The sequence below is a fragment of the Aethalodelphis obliquidens genome, unplaced genomic scaffold, assembly GCF_003676395.1.
Source record: "Aethalodelphis obliquidens isolate GAN/ISIS:26980383/991018 unplaced genomic scaffold, ASM367639v1 scaffold14, whole genome shotgun sequence".
Taxonomy (NCBI): Eukaryota; Metazoa; Chordata; class Mammalia; order Artiodactyla; family Delphinidae; genus Aethalodelphis; species Aethalodelphis obliquidens.
Window position 1 is genome coordinate 23,520,103 of NW_020837958.1, and position 12,273 is coordinate 23,532,375.

Here is a 12,273-nt window from a genome sequence, read left to right on the forward strand (position 1 = left end):
AGAAACTTTCCTTCCAAGATCACGCTTCCTGGTTCTTCCTATTTCTCCCTCCATGCTAATTAAATGCCAGTCACTGCTTTCCTTGTAAACCTCATTGTCTCCAAAAACCTTCTCTGAGGCACAAAAGTATTGCTTTTCCTTTCAGTTTTTCATGCTATTAAAACAGTTCAAGAGCATAGAAGAAGAATATACACCAATCTCACTTACCAATATATACGTAAAAATATTACTTTTGCATATGGCTTTTAAAAAAATCTTTATCTTCCACACAGTTACTCTTTGCTACATCTTTTAAATAGATTGTACTATTCTGAACTCAAAAATCTTTCTTTAGTGAATACTCTTATTTCCAGCCTTCATTTTCCAATATGAGGAGGTGAAGTTTGGAGCTCACTTTCAAATTATTCAGTCTTCCTAAAGACCAAGTGCAGAACAATTAAACAATTCATCATTGACTGTGTCTACCCACCCTTGCTTCAGGGACTGGTCATATGTTCACTTATAAATGAGCCTACTGTTCCATGGGGCCACCCAGAGGTTCCCATAGGGAGGATGACACACACTCTCTTGATAAAAGCCACACCTAACTAATACCCTAGGAAACGATCACCTGAAACTGCTCAAATTCACCATTTTCAGACAAGAACTTCCAAAGCTCGCATATTGATTTTCTTTGCTCTTAAATTCACTTTTGTCTCCAAGAATTCAGGTATCTCTTTGTCTGTCCAAGTTTCCATGAAAGTTTTCAGCAGTCTATCTTTTCTTTTTATGTTTCCATAATTTTATATTTCTATTCTCTCATTTCTGTAATTTTACTCATGATTTTTTAAAGTCTTTCATACATGCATGCATGTGTGTGTGTGAGAGGTGTGTGTACAGGTATGTTATAGCAATAAAAGTTAGAGCAATAATTTTTATAAATGTATCCCAGCTGATATAAATATGTATACATCCATCCCCATTACCATGTCTTTTCTTCCTTCAACTATTGTTGGAGGGATGTTGTTTGTCTAACTAGGGCCTGGCTGGAGCAATGGAAGACTTTCTTTCTGGTTTAGTCCATCTGTCTTAAATAATGTGAATTTTCTCATCACAAAATCCACAGAACCATTCCTCAGTCATGTGGGTTCCACTTCATTTTCTCTCCTCAACAACGCACTGCACATGATGCCATGTTTCTGTTTACACAAGTGTCCTCACATATTTCAGGAACCTACCTGCACAGCTATACCTCTTCATGTGAATGAGAAATCGTGGTTTTTCTGATAAACACTTTCCTGTGTCCTTTTATTCCAAGTCAAATTATGATGTTGAAGGAGCAGCAATGCCCACTCCTCAGTGACAAATCTAGTCTGTACTTCCTAGTGCTTTGTTTCCAATTCAGCTAAGCCTCTGGTAATGTGTGTGTTAATATAAGGGCCTCAGATACAGACTCTGTCCCTAGCTTGCTAATAAAAATGTCACCACTGTAGACAGGTTGAGGCCATCCCCTTATCTGCAGTGTAGGTCTACAAGAGGGAAAGCCACCAATGATGTAAGTCGCTCTGATTCTGCTCTTTCCTTCTTCAGTCTTAAATGTCCTCTTTTGTTTGTTCTAATAACTTTTAAGGTCACTCAAAGTTCTTTTCTGTCACTTTGTGATTCATGCCCCCTAGCATCTAACCAGCTTATGTTGCAAGATCAAAACCAAAAATTTTGTAATTAATGTTGGAGTCACATCAGTGGCCTTCAGAAATGGATACTCCATATTTTGCCCATTAAGTAGTTATTAAAAGCATGACTGTCTGAGATCTTGAAGACTTCAGCACTGAGGCCTACAAGCTGAGATGTACTTTCCATCTACATCAGCCTGGCAGTGGTCTTTGAAGTGTGACATCTTCACCTAATGCCCTCCTCTCTGCGCTTTGCCTAATTTTCCATTTAGAGAGCTCTCCCTGCCCTCTATACCTTTACAAGCTCTTTGTGCAATTTCATAAAACTCCATTAACCAGTCTCAGCACATTCACCATCTATTCATTCTTAACTCTCAAGTCTACCACCCTTTCTTCCCTGTCTCTCCCATATCCTAAGAGGTCTCCAGGAGGGTATTTAATCTTGCCTGACTTATCTTTTTTTTCTTTCCATTTTGAGCCTATTTGATCCTTTTATTCTAACATAATTTAAATTATCTCCCACATAGCTTTGTCAAGCTTATGCTGATAAAGGTTTGCAAAGGATGTTATGAAAGAATCTTAGAGATACCTTCAGCTTAGTCTTGAGGGGCAAGAGTTCTTGAGAATATTTCTTGGAGGAAATGATCTGAGTCTCAAAGAGAAGTAGGATTTCACTGGATAAAGAAGGGCTAGAAGGGCATCCCGGGTTGGGGGAAAAGCACATGCAGAGGGACAGAAATATAAAGCAGCACAATCTGAACATAACACCGAGTAGTTCACTGCTACCATGGCTAAAATGTGAGAGGGATGAGGAGAGACTGTTAGGAGATGCAGCTAGTGAGGTAAAGAGTGATCAAGAATAAGATGACCCTCATGGAAGCAACTTACATGCCCATCGACAGACGAATGGATAAAGAAGATGTGGTACATATATACAATAGAATATTACTCAGTCATAAAAAGGAACGAAATTGTAGAGACGTGGATGGACCTAGAGACTGTCATACAGAGTGAAGTAAGTTAGAAAGAGAAAAACAAATATCGTATATTAATGCATATATGTGGAACCTAGAAAAATGGTACAGATGAACTGGTTTGCTGGGCAGAAATAGAGACACAGATGTAGAGAACAAATGTATGGACACCAAGGGGGGAAGTGGTGGGTGGTGGTGGTGGTGGTGGTGGTGGATGAATTGGGAGATTGGGATTGACAGGTATACACTAACATGTATAAAATACATAACTAATAAGAACCTGCTGTATAATAAATTAATAAAATAAAATTAAAAAAAGAATAAGATGACCTTGAATTCTGTACACATGGGACAGGGAGGGCCACTCATGGGTTTAAAGCCAGGGATTGGCATTGCAAGATTTCTATTGCTCAAAGATCTCCAGCAGATCCATAGAAAAGTCAAAGCTTGAAGGAAGAGAGATTGGATAAGAGGTTTTTACAGTATTTAGGAAAGAGGTGAAATGACTGAGACTTGGATTGAGGTGAAGAGAAAGGGACAACTTGACTGATCTTTCTGGTGCCTTCTCACCTTCGAGTAACTTCATAAGTTATCTCTTCCATCCTTGGACCTTTATTTTGATTTATAAGAGACAACATAAAATTATGAGCATTATGTTTCAACTCCTAATCTTGAAATCTCTTCTAGTCTGGGGTTAGGACACCAGGAGGTCATGGGATTTCAGGATTTGAAAGGGTTTATTCTTGGGAATGAGACAGAAGAAACCTCAGTGAGGAGTAAAGGAAGCTTTGGGGAATGTCTCAGAGAACATGGCTTTGGACAGGGGATGAGCAGTACAGACTCAAAACAAGACAGATAGCTGATAAGCCAGCCCACACTAAGAAGTTAAGACGTTGCCAAGCTCAATAGGCTTTAATTTCTGATATCTCTCAAATCAGTTCCATACTTTCTTACTTCCATCAGCCATTATCAGATTTTTGTTCTCTTTCTTGAACAAACAATAATTGCTTTCAGTTTCTCTGCCCTTCTTCTCAGGGCCACCGTACACACCGCTATGCGACTGAACTTACTGTGTACTGAGAAATCTTTGATACGTATATTCCAGGTTCTTAAAATATGGCCTGAACTCAACTCTTCAGCTTTCTTCCCCATATATACCTACCTTACATAGACATTAGCCAAACTATATCACTCACTGTTTCCTGAATACTGTCATTTTCTTTGAATAGGATACGTTCTCCCTGATGACATATAGAAAGTCATCCCCAATCTACTTCTTATCTGGATGCTTTCATACTTTCCTATCTCCAAATCAGATACCATTTGTCCCTCCTTTGAATTGCCCTCTTGAAATTTTTTTTTAAATTATAATGACTTGTTTATTTGCCTTATCTCTTGTAAAATGTTTACTGTGAGCACCGAGTCTCACTCAACATTTTATCTTCCACATTGCCAACTAGGTCCTTTGCACTCTTTATTCTTTCTTTCCAAAGATATTTATTAAGCAACTACTAGGTGGCAGATAATGTATTAACCACTACAGAAAGCATATAGAATAAATCCAATACATCCTTGCCTTCATGAAGCTTAGAGTCTACTGAGGAAACAGACATTGAACCAATAAAGGTAAATATGAGTACCCTCAAGGATCATTCCAGGGGGCTAAGGGATCGAAAATCATGTTTTGAAAGTCAATTTAGGTTAACGGACTCAGCAGCCATTCTCAATCTCCTTCTTTCTTTTTGCTTCTTTGCTAGAGACTGAGAAATCAAAACACCCACTTTCTCAGCTTTCCTTGCAGTGGGGGTGACTATATAACTCTACTAGCCAACAAGGGATGAGAAGATCTCCAGAAGGAAGTCATTACCAGTACCACTTCTTCCATCTTCCTCCTGTCTTAAACTCAGAACCACTGGCCCCAGCCATCTTACAACCACAGGGAAGAAACATGAACATGGAAGCCAATACACTCAGGGCAGCAGAGCAGAAGATGTAAAAAGCCCATGTCCTTAGTGGGATACCGTGTTGGTGAAGAAGCAGCAGCGGTGATCTCTGAACTTCACTGTCTATGAAGTTTAAGGCACCATCAACGCATTTCTTTTGTTACATGTAATCAAGTGCAATCCAAATACATCCAAAGGAAAACTAACAGTGTTGGGAAGTCTAAGAAGGCTGCCTGGAAGATGAACCTTTTGTGCTGAACCGTGAAAAATGTGTATATGTTAATCTGTCAAAGGAAGTTGGGGGCAGTAGTAGACAGAGAACATTGCAGACATAGGAATCAAGTTGGTCCCCGATGTGGGGCACTCGACTCACTGAAGATGCTACAGAGTGTATGTGGTGATGACATTGCAGAAAACGAAGGGAATAGTGTCATCATACCAGCCTGAAGAACCAGGCAGGAGCCCTGTAGAGCCATTTAAGGCTTCTGGTCTCCAACTTCAGCGAAAAGCCTTCTACAGACTCTGAGGGGGGAAATAATGTGTTTGCATTTTTACAAGCACTCTCTAGCGGCACTGTGATGACTACATAGAAAGGAGGACGGAGTAGATGTAGTAGGCCAGCTTGGAGACTGTTGCAGCAGTCCGGGCTAAAGATGGTGGCCTGGGCCAGCAGGCTGTGCCTCCTAGAATATTTTTCATAGTGTCCCAATTACCTCATTCCCTAACCCCCCAGGATTGATGTTATCTTCTTCCCAGAATGCACCCTGGATTCCCAGGTGGGAATCATGACAAGATGTAAGGCAGATGAAATGGGGAGGGTATACATTCCCTATTTGACAGCAGAGAAAAGTTAGACACAGAAGGCAAACTGCCTTGGTAAACATTTCATCCCTTTAGAGCGACTTCCAGGACAGGTTCTGAGGCCCATGCTTGTATATCATGCCAAGTTAGAAGAACACTTTGTCATAATTAATGTGTTATAATAAACCTTCACTCTGAACTCTTATTTTATAACTCAGCATAAAACTGAGTTACAAACATAGGTAAAACATATTTCAGAGGTAAAACATATAGCTTTTCTGCTAATTAATTTCAGAGTGTATAAGGTGGTATAGGTTTTTTAGTCTAGGGGCCATGATAAGGCTCCAGGAAGTAGGATTTTTCTCTACTTCAGCTGATTGATTATTGACTAGCAGTTGATTCTCTAAAAGCATCTCTGTCATGTTAGTATCATTCCCAGTAAAATGACACCTAATAGGGTCATGTTCTTCTCCTTCATCTATCACAATAGCAATCAAAATAATTATGTAAATCTTTATTTAATTTCGTTCTCCACCACAACGTTAATCTATCTTGGAAAAATAGGTTAATCAGCATTATCTCTCTAGTGACTGGCATCATCCCTGGCACAGAGCATTTACTAAAAATATATGTGAAACAATAACCAACAATTATTGAGCAATTACTAATTAGTAGATACTGTGTTAAGGACTTTAAAGGCAACATCTCATTTATTTTCATGCTAATTTTATGAAGTAGATCTAACTACTCTCTCCAGTTTAGAGTTGAAGAAAATGGAACCTAGAGATATCAAGTTGTTTAATCACAAAATTTAGTAAGTGGCAGAGCTGGATTCAAACTCAGACCACTTATTAATATATGATACTGCCTTTCTTGAATATATGAGTGAGTGAGTGAATAAATCAATGAATAGATTGACTGAATTTTCTGACAATGCACCAGGCATCATACAATCTGTTTCCAACTAGTACAAACCCTAGACTTAACTAAAAAGTATAAAAATCACCTGTTCATATGTAATTACCATAACATGCTGTCACATTTGTGTTTCTCAACCCAGGAGACATTCGGCAATTTCTGGAGACGTATTTGTTTTTCACAGCTAGAAGGGGGAGTTGCCCTGGCATCTAGTGGGCAGAGGTCACAGATGCTTCCAAACCTCCTACAATGCACAGGACAGCCCCCCACGACAAGAAACTGTCTGGGGGCTTCTCTGGTCCCGCAGTGGTTAAGAATCCATCTGCCAGTGCAGGGGACACAGGTTCAAGCCCTGGTCCAGGAAGATCCCACATGCCGCGGAGCAACTAAGCCAGTGCACCACAACTACTGAGCCTGCACTCTAGAGCCCGCGAGCCACAACTACTGAGCCTGAGAGCCACAACTACTGAGCCTGCGCACCTAGAGCCTGTGCTCTGCAACAAGAGAAGCCACCACAATAAGAAGCCCGCACACCGCAACGAAGAGTAGCCCCCACTCGCCCCAACTAGAGAAAGCCCATGCACAGCAACGAAGACCCAATGCAGCCAAAAATAAAAATAAATCAATCAGAATATGTCACTAAAAAAAAAGGAACTGTCTGGTTCACTATGTCAATTGTGCCAAAGTTGAGAAACCTTGTTCTATTATCATATGACTGTTCATATGAAGTTAGATTAAAATCATATTTAAACCACTCCTGTAAAAAAAAAAATTCTCATCAGATTAAATAACATGCAAGACTCTCACAAAATAACACTTTCCTATAGGAATAATAAGAGTGATAATAGAGGAAAAGTGGTGGGGACATTCCTTTTTCTTGTAGGTCAGCGGTGCCTTGCTAAAATGCAGAGCTGAGGAGGAAATGTACACCATTTCACTTTGTAGATACACCTTGACACCTTAAAGGCAGACAAGCCACATGACCAGCAAGGAGCCAGTAATCCATTCTGCGTGGGCCTGAAGCTATCAGCTATTACATACTTAAAAAGGGAAGGGGAACAAATAAATTCCCACAGACACATCTCAACGTTATTTAACATCTGTTTCAAAATAATTAACAAGGTACCAAGCTGTTTTACAACCTTGAAAAACCTGTCAAAGAAAGGAACGCGTAGCAAAATTGCAGTTGTTGAATCTAGGCACTAGGGGGAAGCAGCACATAAAAGCGTGGGTTCATCCCTGAAGAAAAATTTAGTGCTGCATTGCTTAAATTCTCTTGGAACAAAAGAAGTAAACATGCTTTTCCCCAACATTTCTCACCATTGCCTTGTATTTTTTTTAATTGGACTTAAAATTATTAAGTTGCTTTTGTTTTCTAAATAAATCTTTTGTTCTCGAATATTTGTTTCTCTGTGACAAATATGTAGTGTGTATGTGGGTATGTAGACATACAATTATGCATATTATATGAACATAAATTGCATATATTGTATGTAATTATATAAATTATACATATGCCATTTATAATAATAATGCTGGTGAACAGAATCCAATAATATCTGTCACTCTCTGTTGAGCATTTTATCTCACTTAATAATTTTAACAGTCTTATGGGGAAAGTATTAGTTTTTTCCTTTTGTAGTTTAATTTCCAAGGATCAGAGGGATCAAACAACTTGGCCAGGGTACCACAGCATAATGAACTACAGGAGTGGGATTCATGTTACACATTTCAGAGAACCCAAAGTCTGCGAGCATTTTGAGATCAGGGGTCTTGTCTTAATTTCTATTCTTCCTCACCAAAGTTAAGTGCTACAAATGTATCAGTTGTAATGACAGCTTGTGCCCATTTCATGGCATTAAAGAAAAATAATTCATATGGGAAAATGAAGGAAATTACTAGGATGCATGTTAAAATGCAGATGACCAGGCTCACTCTGGACTAATTAAATCAGAATTTCTCATGAAGGGTATTTTCCTTAAAGGTCTCCAGGTGATTCTAATACATAACTATTACTGAGAATCCATAGGGTAGTGACTATGAGAGTCAAATTTTGAGTAGTTTGAGAAGCATTTTCTCACTTTTTGGTAAGTCCTCAAAGACAGAACTGAAAATGACAAATAGCTGTGGAGAAGGTTATGAAGGTGATGTTTGCCACTGAAGGAGACACAAGTTTGCAGCCCACCAACACTGCTAATGTCCCACTCAATTGTGTTCTAGTCCATTTGTGGTCAATTTTGTGACTTCAGTGACAGAGGCAGGAACCTATTCTTGTCTATTTCCATAAACAGCATTTCCATGCAAGGCCAACAACATTCATAGAAGTTCGTGGTAGATACAATTAGAATCATTTCTGTCCTACATCACTGATTATCTTCTAGAACTTCAGCAGAATGTCCAAGATACATCTCGAGATGTGATTTATCATTAATACTAACTCTAAATTACTATTATTGAACACAGATCCTTGCACCTAATGAACAAGTGACAACCTTTTGCTGTGTGGGTAAGTGGATAAATGGACTGACAGTGACTTATTAATTGATGAGATCCCTTGCTGGTCTTATTAGTTAATCTTCAAAAACCCACCACAAGGCTACTTAGTTATCTCTACCAGTACTTCTATCTACCCAATTGCTTAAAAAATACAAATCGATGTTGACAGCTCAGATAAGTTCTCCTTTTCCCATTTTTTTTAAACTCAACTGAGGTAAACGTAGATCTGAATTTAGAAATGAAGGAAGGTCTGAAAAGCTTTGTGATTGTTTTAACATAACTATGAGATACAATTAGGAACATTTTAAACTATTCTGAGGTGGCACAAGAAAAGTGGCTTGCCTTTGGGAAGACGAGAGGGTGGGGGTTTTTTTGTTGTTGGTTTCCGTTGGATTTTAACCAAACCTCCCCATGAAAAAACGAAGTCATTCTACAGGACTTTTTCAAGAAGCCTGACTCCTATGTGTTGTACTCATTGTGTTCAGAATCCATTCAAATCACTACATATAACTCACAGTCAGTATCAGCATGAAAGCAATTCTTGGATGTGCTAACGTGTTGATATCTTCCAGAATTATCATGCCAATTCCCACATAAAAGTAAAACCGTCTATGCCAATTGTTTGTCTGTTGCTTTGTTTTGTCATTTATATTCCAATAGGCACATCATTCTGAAGAGTGGTACTCAGGAAGCTAACAACCCTTCCAGTGAAGGTGGCATAATATCCAGTACTTTGAATGGCAGAGAGCTCAGAGCAAAAACTCCGAGTGTTGCAATGTAGTAACAAAAAGTAAAGGTGGAGACACACTTAGCAGAGTTCCCAAAGAACCTTGTAAACCACACAAAGTGTCAAGGCACAGCTGTGGAGGTGACTGGGGCATTCCCTGGCTCCCAAGACACCAGCAAAGTTCTTTAATCAGCACGAATACTGTTCTGTTCTGTATGTAATATTGTTCTTAAATATTAAGCAGCTGCCACTTGGCAGCTCTGATACAGTAGGAACGTGTCAGGAGCAAGGAAGAACAGTTTCCAATGAGAATACTAGGTCAGAGTGAATCAGAGAGACCAAGTGAGTGTGTGAGAGAGGACAGACTACACACCCACCCAGGATTAATAGAAAAAGAGGGGGTGGGAGGGCACTAGATGCCTCATGCCACTGACCTTCTTTGCCCACCCAGCCTGCAAGGATGTACTTTCTGAGTGTGTGGGTTGTTTGGCTTTTTTTTTCCATCAGCAAGGATGTTGTGCAGTGTTGAGTCTGTGATACACAGAGTAGGCTGGGTTTAGATGATAAAACAGCCACGACTCTCGCGGGCCAAACAAGCTGTCCTTGTCATTCAGAATTCTGAAGATGAAGCCTTTAGAGTGTGACAGAAGAATTTTAGAGTTTTTTCAATCCCCCCTGCCCTTTTTGTTCTCCAAGAGGAAGGATGTCCTTGCAATTTAACCACAGGCTTTTGCCTGTCTCAGGTTTACTGGAGCCTTCTGTGGCCAGGCCAGACGATGGAATATGGTCTGCCAATGACTCTAACCCATGATCTCAGACCTCACAGTTAGAGGCAACAACCAGTTGAGAAATAGTGTCAAGAGAGATGTCTCAGAAATGAAGCTTAAATGCCCTTACAGGAGAGTGGAGATCGAAGGTAGGCAGAGGACCTAGACCCCTTCTGAGAACATGTGTGCAGGACTGGGTCTGATTCCCAGGCATAGTGGGGGAAGGATAAAGCCCGCTTCAAGTGTGCCCAGAGAGGATGGCCAGGAAGGTGAAGAGCCTAGGAAACCTTGGTTGTGAGAAGGGCTGAGTGGACTCCTTAGAGCGATCAGCCTCCACTTACAGTTCAAGCAATTTCTACTATATGCCAGGCTCTTAATATGCAACAAATCCAGAAGGCACATGTTTCTATATCCATTTTGTAGATAAGGAAACTTAGGCTCATTGAGGAGCAGTGACCTGCAAGAAATCACTGTCCACGTAAGGCAGAGCTGGGGAGGGGAAGTCTTGGTTGGGCGGTGAGGAATATAAACTACCTAAGCTACAAAGTACCTTACAGATCAGCATCCAATACTTTCCTTTTCACAGATGGTGACCAGGAGCCCTTTAACAACATCATGACTTGCTCAAGCTGGCTTTGCCCACATCAGCTGAGTCTTATCTTTGTTGGGTCTTCAAACAGTGCTACCCAATAGGTTCTCAACTAAGGAAGTGATTTACTTTAATTTTCTTTTAAACCCCCATGTGTTGATGGAATGAGATAACTTTGAGGATGATGATGATGGTGATGATAACCATCCTTTAATGAAGTGACTACTATGTGCCCGTTGCTGGGCTAGCTTTCCTCTCTAGCTCCCACAATGACTCTGTCATAGATATCACTAATCCCCTTTGCATAGTTGAGAAAATTCATTCTCACCGTAGTTGCCTGATTCACTCAAAGTGACCAAACAGTATCAGGTCTCCATCTTATATTTTACACTAAAATCTGCATTCTTTTTACATATCATGCTGAGGGAATCTGTCTGCAAAAATTATTCATTAAGAAATAACTTAGTCCCCATTTAAACTAATCAAAAACAAACGAAAATGCTATGTAGAACAGCCATTGATTAGTATAAAGAAACGATTATTATACTGATTTGACCTAAAGCCTAATGTTTTGGTGAGCTCATGCACCCTTGCCTTTGATGAAGGTACAAGTTCCACTTTGCTTTTTGAGATACTAAAATTAGCCTATGAAGCCCCATTTCTGCAAGTACCAGACACAGGGAATCTAGATATCTCAAGCTGAGAACTACTTTGTTACAAAATATTAAAAATAATTCCTGCTGATTTTACACTTTTGGACTTTGTATTACACTGAATTAAATGATAAACCTCAAGGAGTTTACTCACACATTTTTGGCTAAAAGCACAGACCAGCATTGTGATTTGATTTCCATTAAGGTTACCAATGAAAATCTATGAGTTGCTAAAGGGTTACAAATCTCTTCCTGTAGCAACAAAAGCACTATAAATCCGCAAGAGCTTTTCCCTCTGAGGGAGAAAAATTACAAAAGAGAAATGATAGATGGGGCTTGCTAGAAATTTTAATTAAAGGTGTGAGTGAAAAATTCTGAATCAGGCCAGTGGCAGCTGCACTCAGACATGACCTGCTACAACAGCAGAGGCGGGGACACGTGTCGGGAAATAGCTATCCTGTGAGAACAGCCATAATACCCTTGAATTTCATTTCATATGGCTCTCCATAAAGCCTAGCTCTGAAAGGCCTTGTGCGAGACCTCCCTAGCTCAGAGAATAAGTCAGAATACAAAGAAATCGGCTCTTGGTTGCTCAGTGAAACCGGAGTGTAGACCACAGCATGTCTTTAGTGTGTGTGTGTGCTGTCCCTTGTTTGTCAAAGGACAGTATGTCCTGCCACCGTGCACTGCTTGCTGCAGTAATTAAGTAGTTAAAAGCCCTGGCCATGGAAGGTTCCGTATGAAACTTCTTTA

At 39.9% G+C, this 12,273-nt stretch overlaps 1 protein-coding gene across 6 annotated transcripts in view; it reads right to left on the reverse strand.

Annotated features, from left to right (window-relative positions):
• GAS2 (growth arrest specific 2) overlaps positions 1 to 12,273 on the reverse strand; it is a 127,160-nt gene that overhangs the window by 15,568 nt on the left and 99,319 nt on the right. The window contains exon 9 of one of the 6 annotated variants that reach the window (XM_027115167.1): positions 9,946 to 10,042. The exons of the other annotated variants lie outside the window; for them this stretch is intronic. Coding sequence (XP_026970968.1) covers positions 9,946 to 10,042 — 97 coding nt within the window. The remainder of the gene's footprint in view (positions 1 to 9,945; positions 10,043 to 12,273) is intronic. 6 annotated transcript variants of the gene reach the window in all.